The following is a 17662-nucleotide window of genomic DNA, read 5'->3' on the forward strand; positions in this document are numbered from 1 at the left end:
TTTCACCTGTTTTTCTGATGTCATTGAAGAGCTGGGTCAGTGTAGTGAAGGTGGGTAGATTTCACCCTGCAGAGGTGGTCTGTCTGTCCAGCATGGTCTGTTTGGCCTCCCCTGGGCCTGATTCAGAAACTGGGGCCATGTGACTGGGAAGTCCATGGGAGTATCTGGCTGGAGTTTTGGCCTGCCCTGACTCCTGACCTGTGGTGTGTGCCTGTGAACAGTTCCTGGGGTGAGATCAGCTCACCTGTTTGCAGGTGTGAGGAATAGCATGAACCCCAGCTGCTGGCTTGGCAGGCTTGGGAGCCTCAGTTTCCTCACTGTGTATGGGAGGGAGCTCTCTGAACCCTGGACCCTGGAGTGGGCTGAGTGACTATGAGAGCGTTTCTTGGGCCTGAAGCATCTCAGAAGTTGAAGGAGTTGCTTCCAAGGTGGGCAATTTAGAGAGCCCCTCTACACCTTTCTCCAGATCCAGAAAACCCACTCAGAGGCCACAGTCATGAGGGTGTGGGACAGGGGGTGGTCTCTGTCCTCTGGACCCTGAGTCTGTTAGAGGCTAACATGCCACTTCCTCTCATGTCCTTCCAGATCCCTCGTCCACGTACATCAGGCAGCTGGAGACCAAAGTGAAGCTGCTGGAGGGTGACAAGCTCCTCGCACAGGTAGGCAAGTTGTGGGCGGTGCCCAGGCTCGCCCCAGCTTACGCAAGGCTCCCTTTCCTGTAGGGCCTATGCCCTTCCATCTGTACCCATTGCCACCTGAGTCCCCTTCTGGAAAGCGGGGTTACAGCCCTAATCCAACCTCTCACACTTCTGGGGCTTCCCTCTGGCCCACCCTTCCCCCCCAGGTGGACTGCCCTCAGTGGTCCATGAGCATCTTAGGGGTTGGTGCTAGGCTTGTCCCAGGGATGGTAGGTAATACACAGGAGATGAAGAAATGGACTGCTTTGCCCCTCTAGCAGATAGGCAAATCCAGGCAGAAGAGGTGGGCAGACTCATGTGGAAACCTCCCCATCTCTACCATGCCAGACTTGGTGGCTGGTTCCTCTCTGAGCAAGGGTCTCCTCCTCCTCCTTCCCAGGCCTGGCAGACAGATGAGGCTGCAACCCCTGTGCAGAGCTGGTCAGCAGGGGCATGGCAGGTTAGAGATGGAGTGTGAGGTGTGAGCTGCAGATGAGCAGTGGCTGTGCCTCATGAGTGTGACTGGGGTATGCAGGGAGCTGTGACTCCTGGGGCAAGGGCCTTCCCTGATGAGGGTGGGGGCTGGTGTGGGGGCTAGTGAGGGGAGGCTGGGCCCAGCTGGGTTGGCTGAGGCCTCCAGTCTTCGACCCCACATACCATCCATCCCTGGCTTAATCCCAGCCTGCCCCCCTGCTGTCCCTGCTCGCCTGAAATGCCCAAAGCGTTTCTCTGGGAACCAACCCCAGGGATGGCTCAGCTGCCTTGCCCCATTGCTAGGTGACTAGCTGGGCTTGGTGCTGACTGCCCTGCTCAGGAAGCCCAAGGTACCCTCTCTGTACACCAGGTGGCTCATGGCCCTGAGTAGAGTACATCTCCTGCTGTGGTCATCCCCACACCTTACTCCTGCATGGGCTACAGGGACAGTTCCCACAGCCTGGTGGGACTTAGCAGGTGCATGTCCTTCATTTGGCTTCTGCCTCACTCTCCTTCACCCCTATGACTACCACCACACACACACCCATGTACACAGCCAGGGACTGCATGGCATGGCCACTGGTGTAATGTTATACACTACTAATGTGAGGTGCTGTGTGACAGGAGGGCTTTGGCCCAATGATGTGCTGGCTCTGCAGGGCTGGACAGGGCAGGAGGGCTGGGGTCTCACCTGGCTTTGGGGTGGCCTCCCTAGACGCAGATCCTCCATGTAGGTCTGACGGGGTGGTTGTGGTTGCTTACAGGGGTGTCAGGTGGACTTTGGAAGCTACAGGCAGAGGTGACCTCAGGAGTATTGGTGGAGGTGCAGAGGCCTTTGCTTTGGAGCAGGCTCCTACCCAGTGAGTGGGAGGGTGGGGAGGAGGGCAGGGCTAGCTCCTGGGAGGTGGGCGGCTGCTCTGCAGAATAAAGCCAGGACCACCTTCTAGAGGCCAGACCTCAGGCCCTTCAGGTCACTGGCCTCCTGCATCTATCCTGATGTGGCTGCCCTTTGTTTCATTGTTCCCATGGAGGAGCAGGTTGAGAGCTCAAGCTCTGGATATGGGGTACTATTTGCCATGTTTTTTCCACAGGAAGTCCCTTCCACAGTCTAGCCGGAGACCAGTGCCTGGTCTTCTTTTCACAAGAACAGGTGTGTCCTTGACCCTGTGGCCTCTGCTGCCCTAGACCTCATCATCCCACTGGGAAGATATGCCCCAGTTATAAGTGTGACCCTAACCATCGACTGGTGGGAAACGTGCCTACGCTAGCTGTGGGGCAGGCAGCCCTTCCTTCCATTTTTCTTCCAGGGCACCCCTGTTCTCACCAAGAGATGCCCCTCCACCCACTGTAGCTGTGTCCTCTGGTCCTTGCCTGTCTGTGGGAGAAGGGAGTTGATGGGAGCCCAAGCCTAGAATGTGGCTCTGCCTAGGCCCCTGCCTCTGCAGCACTGCTCTGCCCTGTCCCCTGGAGGCAGCAGCAGGGTTCATCCACTCATCCTCATCCTCATCCCCCCTACGCCCATGCCTAGGCCAGGCCGATCAGGTGTAGGCACCAGACTCTCATCAGCTGGGCAGATGTTGGCTGTTACCTGGATCCAGCCCCAGGCTTGCTGTCTTTGGGTGGTTAGACTGGGATTTAAGGACAGCACCCTGTTTTTGCGTACTCATTGCTAGATATGACAAAGGTGGGTGGGGCTTAGACCACCCAGTGCAGAAGTGCTTAGCGTGTTTTATTTCTTTAGTAGAAAATTGCTTTCTTCCCATACCAAGTCTTGTGAAACTGAGCTGCTGTTATGGTAGCTAAGTGAGCTCATGGGTATAGTTGTGTATTGTGGGGGGAGGACACCCAGGTTCCATCCCTAGTGTCTTCTTTAGCATGGACTCTGTAGCAAGTGGGGGTCTTGCTCAGGGTCTCTCGGCAGAGGTGGTATCAGGGCTGTACCCAGCACCCTGAGAAAGGAGTAGCTTTATGGTGCCTTGTATGCCCTCCTACCTCTGTTCCCACACTGCAACTGAGGGGCTGCTCCTGAATTTCACAGTCAGCAAAGGCACTTGGAACTAGTGGCATCCGTAGAGCCAGAGAAGTCTTTGGGATTGTGGCCCTGTTATTGGAGGGCATGTAAGTGCTGCTGGCCGTGAGTCGTATAGGAGGAAGAGAGATGGAGAGAGAGTGTGAGAGGGGCCCTCCCTGGCATGCTCAGGGTTTCCTGGCAGCAATTGGTACCTTGCCTGCCACCAGCTCTATGAGGATCCCCAAGCCACTTTCTCTCCCCAGGTCTGTGTTGGCTCATCTACAAAATGGGCACACACTCTCTAACTGTAATTGACCGCCTACTGTGCATGACCCTGGGAATGTGGGGTAACCAGGCAGGGGCCTGCCTGCAAGGGGCTTGTAGTTCAGTTCTGCCCTTGTCCCAGCCATCAAGACTCGTGTGCACAGAAGGGCTGCCAGTGGATGCCAGAAGGTGGGAGAGCCTGTGCTCAGCCCACAATGAGAGTAGTAGTCACATTCTAGGGAGGCCCAGGGAAAATTGGGTTTTCTTAGTCTGCCTCCTGTCTGTTCTCCTGCCCACAGCCTTCCCTGACCACCCTCAGGTGGCCTAGCACGGGCTCTGAGATCTCTTGGTCCCTGGACTGCTATCATATCTGTTTCTCTAGAGTTTCGCAACTCTAGAGAAACAGAATTGGGTGGATGTGCCTTGGGGAGCCCATGCCGCTCCCCTATCAGTCTCCTAGGCTAAGAGGGGAGGCTGTTTCTTGCTCTGAATAAGGAAGTTCTGTTTAACCAAGGGAGGACTACTTGGTCAGATAGCGAGGGTGCCATTTTCAGAGGTAATCAAGAGATGGCTGGATGGCTGGATGGCTGGATGACCACATTTGGGAATCTTGAACAAAGAGATTGTGGCTGTGAGTAGGAGGCTGTCCTCAGTCTCATGGGTTCTGGTGTGTGAGATTTTATGATCCTGGCATTTAAATCTTGTCAGCAAAATCAAATTGTACAGAAACCCCCAGCTCCGCACAAGGCAGGGAACCTTCTATTTGTGAAAAGCAGGAGAGAGGAATGTTATTCTTATGATAAGGAAAGGTGACAAGGGCTTAGGGAGGGAGGGCAGAGTGCCTCTCGGGATTCCCACGCTCTACTACTCCCCTCCTTACCATGGCCTCTATTTAACTCCAAAATAGCTTTAATTAAAAATGTGCCAGCATGTTCACAGACTAAACTACTGTACTGCAATTCGTATTTTCCTTCTCATGTTGGCTTTAAAATTTCATCAACACAGCTGCTTCCTCCACGATGATTCATCTCAAGACTCCGTACGTTATTATTTTTCCTGTGGATTCTCTGTGCCCAGCCACACTGGGGTGGGGGCGGTTGTAATTGACGCTGGGGCCTCCAGTTCAATCCCCTGCTGGGCTGATAAAATGAAGCCTCCATTGTGCACCAAGAAGCCAGCTTTACAAAAGAGCAAGACGCCCTGGTAGTGTTCTCCCTCTCTGTTTCTCTCTCTGGAGGCCCCAGCTTCCCCCCTGCCCCCCACCTCTCCTCTGTCCTGTCATGTCCTGCAGAGCTGCTGAGAGTGGCCCAGGGTTTACACTGGACACAGATGGGGAAACTGAGGCCCAGATAGAGGAGGGTTTCTTGACCTAGACGCTGTGTTAGTCTGCTAGGGCTGTCATACCAGAGTTCTACAACGGGGGGTGGGGGTGGAGTGGGGGGTGGGAGGTGAGCTTAAACAACAGATTTATTGCCCACAGTTCTGGAGGTTAGAAATCCAAGATCAAGGTGTTGTCCAGGTTGGTTTCTTTGGGGGCCTATCTCTGAAGCTTGTAGATGGTGGCCTTCTCCCTGTGTCTTCACATCATCTTCCCTCTGTGTGACTGCATCCCATTTCTGCTTTTTAGGAGGACACCAATCATTGGAATAGAGCCCACCCTAAAGACCTCCTTTTAACCTGATTACTTTTTCAAAGGTAATCTGCCTGCAAGGAGGTCACATTCTGAAGTCTTGGTGGTTAGGGCTTTAACATGTGAATTTTGGGGGGGAATATGACTCAACCCACAATAGTGGTGTTGTTTGGCCTGATGGCGTAAGAAGGTGGGCTTGAGCCCTGGAGGAATATAGGCTCAAATATTCTCTGCCCAGCACTTACATGCTGTGTGACTTTAGGTGAAACCCTTTATGATTTGGCACCAGTTTCCTTATCTGTAAAACAGAGCTGATGGTGAAACCCAACACATGATGTGGCACCTGGGAAATTCCCAGGTGGTCCCTGCCCTGCCCACGTTTTCCTGGTCCCAAGAGCCTGGGATTTGCCAAGGTGGCTGACAGTGTCCCCTTGGCTGGCAGCTTAGGCTGGACCCATCCCGATTGTCCTTTGTCTGAGTTTTGAACCCATCTAGACTGAGGGAGCAAAGAATGATCCGCCACCGTCTCAGCCCATTGCCAATGTCTCAGTTGATTCCTGTGTCCCCAAGGAGCACAGGCCCCTCCTGACCCCGAGTACCTCTGGAAGGCTGCCCTTGCAGTGTTTTCTGGGCAGTTCTTGTCTGCACCTTCTGTGACACGCTGACTTGCTAACAGGCTCTGCGTTGTCCTTGTTCTGCCTCTATGGTGTCTGAGGTTGGCCGCCTGTCCCCGTACCCTCTGTTTGGGTCTCTGGAAGATTTTTTTTTTTTTTTGTGTGTGTGTGTGTGTGGTTTTTTTTTGGCTGGGGCTGGGTTTGAACCCGCCACCTCTGGCATATGGGACTGGTGCCCTACTCCTTGAGCCATAGGCACTGCCTGGTCTCTGGAAGATTTTAAGTGTTTCCTTAGCATAACCTTAATGTTGGTCCAGCTGCTCCTTTGGCCAGGGAGGAAACTGCCTCTATCCAGCTTCTGAGCAGATGATCAGTCTAGCACTGTGGGCAGGACTAGAGACTGAGGATCCCACCTCCATGCCCTGACACTAGAGGCTCAATGTGTGTCCACTGCAAGCCAGATCTTATGAAAGTCAGCTAGGCCAAGAGGCCACGCCTAAGACATTGGAGCCAGAGGGCCTAGTTCAAGGCTCACTGGTGCCATTTATCAACTGGGAAGCCCAGGGCAAGCTAGTTGCCTTGTGGACCATTCAGTAGCCTCTGTGAGGCTCTGTCTGACCCCAACTTAAGTGCAAGTGAACAGGCCCAGAAAGTGGGTGTGAGTTGCTGATTTACCCAGGCAAGGTGGGATTTGTATTTTGCACATCTGTACCCACTAGTGCCCCCATGGGTCTGTCCCTCATTTACCTCACTAGAACAGTCAGAGGGCTGCTGAGGACCCTTGGAGGGAGAATTGGCCATGGTAAAGAGGCCATATGGTCCTGGGTGGTGCAAAAATGGGATTTAGGGCATTATATTGCCCGGGGGGTGGGGGCAGCAGTGCCAGCTGTGGATAAATAATATTAGTCACACAAATCAACTACATGGTCCACCTCTACTGCCTGGTCCACATGCAAATTAGAAAGGGGTCTCTGCACCCCCTGCTAAAGTGGTAGCCTCTTTGTTCTTAAGTAAGGCCTACAAATGGGTTCTCTTAAAAATTAAAGGGGAAAACAAAAGAAAGTCAATTCAGTTGGTAACTACCGGGTAGCTCTTGTGAGGGACCTTGCAAGTTGCCTTCACCCAGAGGAGGCCAGATGGGAGCTGTGTCCCCACCTGGCCTCTCAGATCTTGGGTGCTTTAGGCCAGTGCACCTCATTCCAGGGCCACTCAGAAAGGCTGCTTTTCTCTGGGAGGGTGGCGGGGTACTTGGGGCAGCTAAATTTTGGCATGAGCTTTGGCCAGCACCCCCAGGGCCCAGTATGTAGCAGATGCTCCATTGGTCCTTGAAATCTGCAGTTTCTAAAGACATGAGCTCATGGGAGTTGCCTTAGCAACCCCCTCCCTCTCCCCACCAAACAGCATTGGAGTGGGAACATCCCTCCAAACCATCTGACGTCCTGGAGGCTTTGGGCTAATTGGTGTCCAGGGAAGGGCTTGGGTAGAGGCAATGGATGTGGTTGGCATTTGCTGGTGACGCTGTTCTCCTTTCTTCCAGCTGCCCCGTCCTTATGGCCACCCGAGAAGCTGGCTCCAGGTAGCGTTGCCCCATGGGAGACCTGTTTGCAGTGGTGCTGTGTGTTGCTCTATGCTCTGTGTCCCCTCTCCAGCACCTTCCTGTCCTTTTCTGGGAGCACTTCCTTCACAGGGTACACTGTTCCCACCTTTAGATTCTTCTTGGGATCTGCCCTCTCTCTGATCTGGCATTAATTTCCAGCTTTGTTGTATGGCAGCAAGAGAGTCATGCAGGGACCATCTCCCTCTGGCACCCCATGGGAAACCCTTTTTCTCCCAACTGGAATGGGACACTTCTGACTCAGGTGGCTGGCATGTCCAATGGTCACCCCCACTTTGCAGTGAGAAGCTGCAGTTTGTGACAGGAGGAGAGGCTTGTCAAGACCACGCTAGTTAATGGTGGGGGTGAGGCCAGGGCCTGCCCAGCTGTGGCTACCCATGGAAAGTGGGCATGTCCTTGAGCAGCTGGGGACTGGAGTGGTGTTTTGCATGCATTGCACCATCCTGAGGGCCGGCATGAGCTACTGTGGGTGAGACTCCCTGGGCTGTGGTCGGACCCCTGCAGGACAGGGCCTATGGCTGAGGAGCAGCTGGGCCAGCTTTACCCTGAGACTGAGGAAGCTAGGCCCTTAGCCAGTGGCCATTCTCCTGCCAGCCTTCAGGCCTTCGATGGCTTCATCTCTGTCCTCTTCCCCTGGCCTGAGACTGCCTACCTTGAGTACCTGCCCTGGTGTGCTATGCTCCCAGAGGTCTCCCCTGACCCCTGCTCTGCCTGGCCTGGGGTTTCTAGCCTTAGCACTACAGCATGTGGACAGGTAATTCTTGGCTGTGGGGACTATTCCCTGCACTGTTGGGTGTTGAGCAGCCTCCCTGGATCTTACTCACTAGGTGCCAGCACCCATCACCCCACTTGTAAAGATGAGAAATGTCTGTAGACATTGCCAGGGTGTGATGCACCCCCACTTTGAGAGCTCATAACCTATAGCAACATGACTGTGTGCCAGCGCTGGGCTGGGGGCTGAGCTGTGAACCTGTCCAGTTGCTTGGACCATACACCAGCAAGGTCATTACAAAGTGCCTGCCCTGGTTACACTCCTTCTCCAGAGGCCCACAGTCGTGACTGACTGGTATATAGAATCAAAGCCCCTGCTTGCCCTAGGGAGAACCAGCTCTGGTGTGGTTCCTGTCAGGACAGAGGAGCCCAGGCAGGTTTGTGGCCTCGACTGCCTTGGAGCTACTGGGTTCCCAGGTGGGAAAAGTCTCCTGAGGGCACGCAGTCTAGCCTCTGGGTCCAAGTGGGACCCCAGCCCAACCAGTGTGTGTGTGGGGGGGTGAGCCATTTCCTAGCATTCTGGGATGGAGATTGAAGCTTTTCAGACTATGAAGGCCTTAGGTTTACTATTCAGCCCCTGGACCATTAATTATGCTTCACTGACCAGCCTGGAGAACTCCCACGTTGTTTTCTCTCAGGAGGAGGAGCGACAGGGAGAAAAAGGGGGTCACCAGGCTTTGGGGACAGGGTGGTCACTGGGCTCTGGTCTCACCTATGTATCTCATTTGCTGCCTTACCAGGCCCTGGAGGCCAGCTCTTCTGTAGGGGTGGGATTGGCAGAAAATGTGAACTGAGCTCTTTACAGCCCCAACCTCTAGCCTGGTGCCACCCTGGCTTTGGAGTGACAGAGTGATCACATGGCTCTGGAGACCATCTTGGCACAGTCTACAGCAGAGCTGGTGTCAGTGCCTACAATAGCTGCCCTGGGCCTTTGTTCCTTCTGATATTTTCCTACTAAGTGTCCATCCCTCTGGCGATAGACGTAGGTTCTTCCCTGCAGACAGTGCACTGAATCTCTCCATCTGCAGTAAAACCAGCCCTTTGTAAGGGATCCCTTAAATCCCCCGCAGGTCTGAAGCAGGAAGGAGCCTGACCCCGGAGAGCCTGGGTCTGGCTTTTGCAAGTTGGACATGGTCATTGGCATGACCTGAGTTTAGCGGGTGGTGAGGATGTGGCTGTGGTGCTGTCCACCATCTGTGGTTCTGGATGCTGGCCACACCTGCCACCCCCACTCCCCCCGCTGAGCTGCACTGTGCTGTGCCACACAAGTGCTGAGTGCCCTCGTGCTCTGTGAGGGAGGGTGCCCCTGCTCTGTGAGATGCCTGTCCATCCCACTTCAAGGGCTGAGGGACAAGTCCAGAGTCACTTACTTGGGATGGTTCCCTCAGAGGGGCTCCTGCACCTGGTGAACCTACCAGCTGGGACTCTAGTGATTTGAGTTCTTACCTGTGGGCAGGCTTCCAGGTGGGGACACAGTGCCCCTGTCAGTGCCTGCCCTCCACCCCCACCCCGCGGCCCTTGCTTCATCTGTCATATTCTGTGCCTGGTGTACAGCAAATGCTTTGTGTGTGTGTGTCTTGAAGATATAACTGCTGCAGTAAATGGCACATCTGAGGGCCCAAATGCCCTTTGGGAGCAGGAGGGAGGGGTGTAATTAGCTGCTTTGAGCAGAGTCCAAAGCTTTCTACCCACTGCTGCCGTCTCCTACTCATCTTGAACAAGAAGCTGTGTGTGGACATGGCCTTTATCTCCATGTCCCAACTTTCTGTTCAGTACACCCCTCTGACAGTGCTTCCAGGTTCTATCCCAGGGTGGCCCTGAATGGGTCCCTGCAGCTGTGGGAAGGTGAGAAGGCCGCAGACTGGGTGCCCCTGCTGTGGAGGTGCCTCTGACAGCATCATAGAGGCCCAGAGAGGCTCAGGGAGTACCAGAGCTCACACAGTGAGTCTGTGCTGGCCCTGAATGGGGCAATGTTTCCGTGAAGGCTCTGGACGAAGCCCAGGGGTGTCCTGAACTCTGGGGCCTCTGTGGAGCAGGGATAGCCCTACTGCCTCCTTCCCTCCTAGCCCAGGAAGGATTTTTGTGCTGTCCTTCACAAGCGCCACAAGCTGGCAATGGGGACTGGGCCACTATGCCTATCTGGATGGGGTAGAAGGGGCCACCTGAATATCTGCTGAGCTGGGACCCATAGTGTTAAGGAATTGGGAAAGCCTTTCTAACTCTGAGCAGGCACACAGCTGGCTCTATATGCCAGATCCCTTCTTCCTGGGTTTGAGGGATTTACCGTAGGGAGACCTTGGGCATGTGTTGGCTTCACATGCCAACACAGCAGTGTACCTCTTTGAAAGACGAGCATCTTCCCCAGCCAAAAGCTTGCCTAGATGTGCAGAACAAACCCAGGAGGTGGTTTCATCTTGGGCTTCCCCTCAGTGGTGGAAACCTGGGGATCTCATTCTGCAAAGGGGCCAGCCGGCATGGCAAATAGCAGGATTTTTAATTTGGATTTAAGTGCAATCATGGTTACTCATTTGATGCATCATTAGTCACATTGCTCCTTAATGAGAGAGTGTGCATTTTCCCTGCCTGGCTTTGTGGCTTACTAATAAACATCTATGGACATGCAAATATTTATAGATGCTCACCGAAGGAAGGGGTGGGAATTGCACAATGCTAATTAAAACCTCCCTGAACCCCATGTACACACATCTCCTCCCAAGGAAATTGCCTGCGGGGGAGGGGAGGAGACAGCAGTGCAAATCCGTGTGTTTGGTAGCAGCACATGGGTTCCCTGGGAGCGTATTTGATGGATGGCCAAAGAGGCAGTGGGGGAAGAGCAGCTGAAGCCCAAACAGAGTCTAGGGGTGTGTGGATAGGGACAGGAAGGGCTGGCAGGCAGGAGGGCTGTGTGGCCAAGTAGATGTCTGTGTGTGTGCACGCACGCATGTTTGCTCCTGGGCACCTCACACCCAGTCTCCTTACTTTATCCCACCAGCCTTGCTGAGCACTGCTGAGGTTCCTACAGAATAGCATCGGAGGATGAGGGAAGGGTCTTGTCACACTCTCCCACATGGGTCAGGGTTAGTTGGAGATAATTTTATAGTTGGTCTATTGCAGAGACATGGCCAGGAAAAATCATTTGGTGTGGGACTTTGGCCTTGAGTAGAGTTGGGGGTGCACCCTCAGGGAGGTGCTCCAGGTGGGCATAGGTGGCTCGGGTGCGGGTCACCAGTGTGGTGGGGCCAAGTGAGTACTGGGCCAGGGCGGAGTAGGCCTATGGCTTGTTTTTCTTTTGGGTACCTAGTGGTGGTGGTGGGGCCTCACTTGATCAGACCCCTGGCTGGGTCAGGGAGGAATAACACACTGGGGTTAAGCCGGGGGGCTGGGAGTGATGAGGGCATGGCAGGCCTTTCTGTGGTAAAGGGTGGTGCCCCGGCCTCCCTGGGAAGACCTCTTTGTGGATGATGCTGGTGGATCATCTGAAGCCCCACATTGTGGGGGCTGCTATAAGCAGGGTGGGTCCCCATTTCTCTCTTCCTCATACCTCTCTGTGCCCCCTCACACTCCCTGACCTTGGATCATATCCTTGTCCTCCCTGATACCCTCAGCCTCCTGGTGCCTACCGTGGCCTTCGAGCAAGTACAGACCGGCTGACCCCCTCTGTGTCCCTTTGGGCTGGGCTCTCCAGGGTTTTGAACCTGGGGACCATTTTCTCTCTGCCTCCATGGGGGCCTCGTTAAGTGAGCGTTAACCCTACTTTCCACACCTGCAGGACACTGTGTGCCCCCAGCAGCCAAGCCCTTGAGACTTCACAGCTAGTGGTATGGGATGGGTGGGGTGGGGTGGGGGCCTGCTCCGGGGTCTTATTGGGGTGGGAGAGCAAGACAGCTGGTGGCCTCCATGAAAGACTGGGGCTAATGAGCTGGAGGAGGGACCCCCAGACGAGGCTGTTGCCCTGCTCCTGCCCCTGCCAGGCCTCTCTGCTCCCACAGTTTGGGTAACTCAACAGCTTGCTGATTTATATGGGACATTCTACTGAATTTTATCTGCTCTAGAGCTTTCTCTCCTTCCCTTTGATGTAGAGAAGGGTGTTTGGGCCAGAAACTGCCCTGTCTTAGTGATGCAGAAAGGAGGGCTGTGTTTTCCACTGGGTTGGAAGAAGGAGGGAGGTCAGTGGGTGTGTTGGATTGGGCAGTGTCCACCCAGGAGGGGTTCTGCTGGGACCTGTTGATAAGATTGTTGGGCTCCTGGTTCCCGCCCAGCTTCTGAGGGGAGGGCTTGCTTTGTCCTCAGGTGAAGGGCCTAAGGCTTAGTCTGCTTGCCACACACTGGGATACTGGGCTCCTGATCCCATGGGTTCATGTGGATCCAGAGAGGCAATGGCCAGGGCCTGCTTTGGGGAGCTCCCTGTCTGCTGGTGGAGGTAGCCTGAATGAGCTGTGCTGAGCTTCTTCCTGCAGGGAGCCCCAGAGCCTGGAAGTGGGGGAGGTCACACCTGTGGACATTGCTCCAGGGTCTGGCCGGCCCAGGTCTTGGTGAGGAGCCAGCCTGAGTGGGGACCTAAGTATACTCAGGAAGGATACTTGTATGAGGACCCCGGCAGGAAGAGAAGGAAAGCCACTCACTCATTCATTTTCTCTCCATTCATTCCCTTGTTTATTAAATTACTCAACAATTGGCTGGCTTTATATATATAACACTAACATTGGGGCTGGCACTTGAGTAGGTAGAGAGGGAAGAACAATTCATCTTAGCTGTGAAGACAGATAACCTGGGGAGGGGAGGGGAGATAGAGGAGTAGTCTCCAAAGCCGAGCCTTTGAGCTTTGGGCTGCTGGCAGGAGCCATAGCCAGGACCCCAGGGTCAGTGCTGTAAGGCCCTGGGGATAGCTTTGCTTTCTCAGCCGGGCCCCTCAGTCTAATCACTCCCTCCCTCCCTGTCCCTTGCAGCAGGCCGGCTCTGGGGAGTTCCGGACGCTGAGGAAAGGCTTCTCCCCATACCACTCGGAGTCCCAGCTTTCGTCCTTGCCACCTTCCTACCAGGACTCGCTACAGAATGTAAGTGCCTTTCCACCAAAGAACCCCAAATTTTCTCAGATGATAAGGCAAAGCACAGCACTGAGTGGCTCGCCTGGGCTTGAGTGTTTTGGGCCTCTGTCTCAGCTCAGTTCTGTGTTCTGGGATGCCATGGGCACAGGTCAGGGCCAGGGCTTGGCTGTGGTGGCCTCCCTTGTCCCCTGCCATCTTCCTTTCCCACCTTCCCAGGAAGGATTACTGGGCTCCCAACCTTTGGAGCCTCAATGAGGGCCCAATGTGGTGTTTAGAGGGGAAGCTCCAAGTTAGGGGGATGCTGCTGAAAGCATGGGGCAGTGCGCAGAGGCCACATGTGAGGCTACCCAGGCCCAGCCACTGTCCCCGTAGGCAATTCTTTAGCCAGTGTCATTCCTTGGGCATAGTAGAGACAGGATGCCTGGCTAGCCCTGGATCTGGGGGTACAGCTTTGTAGATTATGTACTGATGTGACTAAGCAGACCCTCCAGGGCTGTCTTCTGTGCTCTTACTGGGGCTCTGACCTGCCCTGGAGGGAGCAGGAGGGGTGGCCTGGAGCCAGCTCTGAGGAAGTGGATGCCTAGCTCAGAGCTGCTGCTGGGTGGGTAGATGTGCTGGCATCCCTGTAGGAGGACAGATGAGAGACAGGAGCAGATGTAGGAGGCCAGGTCCACCTGCCTTCCTTGCAGAGAGGCCTCAGGCCAGCTTGGCTTGTCATTTGTTCCGTGGGGACAGCAAAGGTGCCTCGTTGTGGGGCCCATGTGAGCAGCCCCGTGGAGAGCCTGGCATGGTGCTCAGCAGACACTGAGTCTGCACTGCTTGTTCCTGTGGTGGCGTCTGCAGGGCTGGGTGTATTTGTGCTGCAGCCCTTCCTACCCTCTTCCTGGCTAGCGAGGGTGCCCTCAGGCCCCTTTGAAGAACCTGGCTGGGCCTTGGTGCTGGCCCTTTGCCCTGTCCAGGAGTGTCGCCATCTTCTCTATAGAGTCAGCAAGGCCCACTGACAGCAGATAATCCAAATTTTGTTAAGAGCCCTGTTGAATGAAATTCTGACTGCCCCTTGCTAAAGGGCTCTGAAAAGCCAAGTGATGACCCCACAGCGGGTGGTTCCTCAGCCTGCATTCTCTCGGCCCCTCATGTATTCCTCCTCATCCAACCTGTAGAGGGGAATGACAACAGCTGGCAGGTCTTGAGTGCTGTGTCCTGAAACTCTCTAAGCGGTCTGCAGGCTGACTAGTGCTGTGCAAAGCCAATAGGTTCCTAGGCCTTGCTGGGAGTGAGCATCAAGGGCCTCCCAGTGCTGAGAGGACAGTCTCTCCCCCTATATTTTCTTGGGGACCTCATGTGCCTCACCTCATTTCTTCTAGCCTGCACTACCCAGGAGGAACTGTCACCTACCTTGGAAAAGGGAGGAAGCAAGGCCGTGGGGCATGTGGGATGGGGTGGATCACAGGGCTATATGCTCTGTGTTCCATGAGGCTGGGGGGCAGGGTTGTGAGCCGAGGGGCAGGAGAGCAGGGGCTTGGATGGCTGGTGGGAGGCCTCTCGGGTGGGTAGGGCAGCCACAGAGGTTGCTGCAGTGGAGAGGCTGGGGCCAGGCCTCGTGGAATGTTCACAGGGTGTTTGGTCGCTTGGTCCCACAGGAAGATTGAGACCCTTACACACCTGGGCAAGGCTCCTTTAAGGCTTCCTGTGGGTGGTGGGGCAGAGAGGTACATCAGGTAGCTCTGCACGTGGGCACCCTTCCCTGCCCTGCTGGCTATCTCCCCCTGCCACCCCCTGGGTGCCAGATCAGGAGCCCAGGCTGGCCCCTAGCAGGGTAAAAGGTTTATACTTATTAACCATCTACACGAGGGTCCAGGATTCTGGCAATTGACAGGCCTCTTGGGGAAGCTGTTCTCGCCACCTTTATTTGGGTCAGTTGAGCACACAATTCAGTGGCACAAAAAGTAAGCTCACAGAGTTGTGCAATCATCACAACAGTGCATTTTCATCACCCCCCCTAGAAAGAAACCCTGTACATATCAGCAGTTACCCCTATCCCTCCTTCTCCCAGCTACTAGCAGCCACAAGTCTACTTTCTGTCTCCGTGGATTTGCTATTCTGGACAGTTTGTATAAATGGAATCATACCATATGTGGCCTTTTGTGTCAGGGTTCTATCACGTTTTCAAGGTTCATAACGTCTAGCCTGCATCTGTCTCCATTGCTTTTTATGGCTGAATAATATTCCTCTGTGTGAATTGACCACTGTTCACCTATTTATCTTTTTTTTTTTTTGTAGAGACAGAGTCTCACCTGATCGCCCTCGGTAGAGTGCCGTGGCGTCACACAGCTCACAGCAACCTCCAAATCCTTGGGCTTAGGCGATTCTCTTGACTCAGCCTCCCGAGCAGCTGGGACTACAGGCGCCCGCCACAATGCCCGGCTATTTTTTTGTTGCAGTTCGGCCGGGGCCGGGTCCGAACCCGCCACCCTCGGCATATGGGGCTGGCGCCCTACTCACTGAGCCACAGGCGCCACCCACCTATTTATCTTTTGATGGGTGTTTGCGTTGTTTCCATTTTTTGGCCGTGGTTGATAGTGTGGCTATGAATACTTGTAGATGTCTATTTTGTGGTTGTTCAGTTTGTTTTCAGTTCTCTTAGGTATATACCGATTTCCCCACTTTTGGCACCAGCTCTGGAGTTCCACAGACTTGGGTTTGAGGCCTAGCTCCATTTTTTACAAGCAACCATCTAGGGCAACCATTCTGTTAGTCTCACCACTCTCCTCATCTGTAAAATGGGCCTGTGAAAAGATAGCATCTGCACAGAGGGCCATTGTAAACACTCAGTGGGCAGGTTCCAAAGTGGGTGCTCAGTGAGCAGGCAGTGCCACTGGGCTCTTCCAGTGTGTGGTCCAAGAGGGGGAAGAGGACACAGAGTTCCAGTGCAGCTGTTTCTGGGGAACGCCCTTGAGGTGGCAGCCCTGGCTTTCACCACTCCTTATGTATTGTGCAGTTGATGGTGTCATTTATAGGATCCAGGCCGCGCCTTCACTGGCACCACAGAGGCCCAGTGCGGTGGCCAGGAAAGGGCTGGGAGCACAGCCCACCCTGCTGCTCCTGCCTGTGCTTCAGCAACACAGTCCAGCAGTCAGGGGCCCAGTACAGGTAGGGGCATGAGGCCAGGGGTACCAGACACCAGCTGACACATGGTCAGGGTGGTAGTGCCGGGAGGAGTGCGTACATTCCAGAAAGATGTCCAGGGCCAGGCACCAGGGGCCTCCAAGGGCCGTGCGCGTGGGGCTGGCGCCTCCTGCTGGCAGACAAGGGGAGTGCAACTTCTTCACAGTTTGGGGCCTCCTGATGCCGCCCAGGAAGCATTCTTGGGTTCCTGTTTGGTTTCCCTGCATGACAGACCTGGCTTGGGTCCCTGAAACTGGACCCTCCAGCTGTGGGGCCTCCAGATATGGCAGAGGTCCAGTGCTCCCTTAATCCCAGGGAGGCTAGGGAATCTGTGGGTGGTACCTGGGGCCTGGCCTCTGTGTGCCCCCATGAGCTGGTCAGCCCATGATGCCCTAGGAGCAGGTCCAGGCCTTGGCACATGGTGAGAACGCAGAGCATTTGCTGCCAGGTTGGGGAAGGTTCTAGGATCCGGGGGTGGGGGTGGGAGGTGGCTGAATAGCCCAGCCTGGGCAGTGTGTGGTGGCACAGCGGTGTGGGTCCTGGCCTGGCAGGGTTCCATCCCAGTTCATTGTATCTGCCAGGCTGCTAGGGCCCATTTGCTGAGGAAGAAACAGATTGAATTCCAAAGTTAGCTCAAGGTTGCCAGTGTGGGAGCTACTAGATGTCCTGGACCCCACTCGCTTATCTGTGTGCCTCTCGGTGTTTTCTGCCTGGTCGTGGGCACTTGTAGTTTCCTCTTAAGCCCACTTCCAGTGACTTATCACTTCCTGGTTCCTGTTGGTCCCCTAGGGTTCCCCATTGCAGTCTGAGTCCAGAAGTCTTGCACCCTTCCCCAGGGTCACCTGGACCCTGCAAGAGGGAAGCTGGGGTGGGGCTGAGCCCATTGCCCTGCGCAGACTCTCAGCTTCTGCCAGAGAGTAGGCCCCCACCCCAGACCTCAGGTGGGAGCTGGGCACCTGGTGCCAATTCATCCCCCAGGTGGCTGGGACGGGCCAGGAGGGGGTTCTCAGCCCTGGGTAGTGCTGCAATGGGAAGGGAGGAACTTCTCAGTTTGAATCCAGACCTTCCTCATCCTGCTGTGTGATTAGAATCTCTTTCCTCCCTGGCTGTACTTTTTTTTTTTTTCTGTAGAGACAGAGTCTCACTTTATTGCCCTCCATAGAGTGATGTGGTGTTACACAGCTCACAGCAACCTCCAACTCCTGGGCTTAGGCGATTCTCTTGCCTCAGCCTCCTGAGTAGCTGGGACTATAGGCACCCACCACAAAGCTATTTTTTTGTTGCAGTTTGGCCCAGGGCTGGGTTTGAATCCGACACCCTTGGTATATGGGGCTGGTGCCCTACCCACTGAGCCACAGGCGCTGCCCCCTGGCTGTACTTTGTTTGCAAAACAGAC

The 17662-nt window shown here is 54.8% G+C and overlaps 1 protein-coding gene across 2 annotated transcripts in view; it reads left to right on the forward strand.

Moving 5' to 3' along the window:
- CCDC85C (coiled-coil domain containing 85C) overlaps window positions 1-17662 on the forward strand; it is an 84757-nt gene that overhangs the window by 61754 nt on the left and 5341 nt on the right. Inside the window, exons 2-4 of one of the 2 annotated variants that reach the window (XM_053601126.1) lie at window positions 586-659; window positions 7208-7246; window positions 13003-13110. In XM_053601126.1, the coding sequence (XP_053457101.1) occupies window positions 586-659; window positions 7208-7246; window positions 13003-13110 (221 nt within the window). The remainder of the gene's footprint in view (window positions 1-585; window positions 660-7207; window positions 7247-13002; window positions 13111-17662) is intronic. The other variant, XM_053601127.1, reaches the window with a different exon arrangement.

The sequence above is a fragment of the Nycticebus coucang genome, chromosome 9 (genome assembly GCF_027406575.1).
Source record: "Nycticebus coucang isolate mNycCou1 chromosome 9, mNycCou1.pri, whole genome shotgun sequence".
Lineage (NCBI taxonomy): Eukaryota > Metazoa > Chordata > Mammalia > Primates > Lorisidae > Nycticebus > Nycticebus coucang.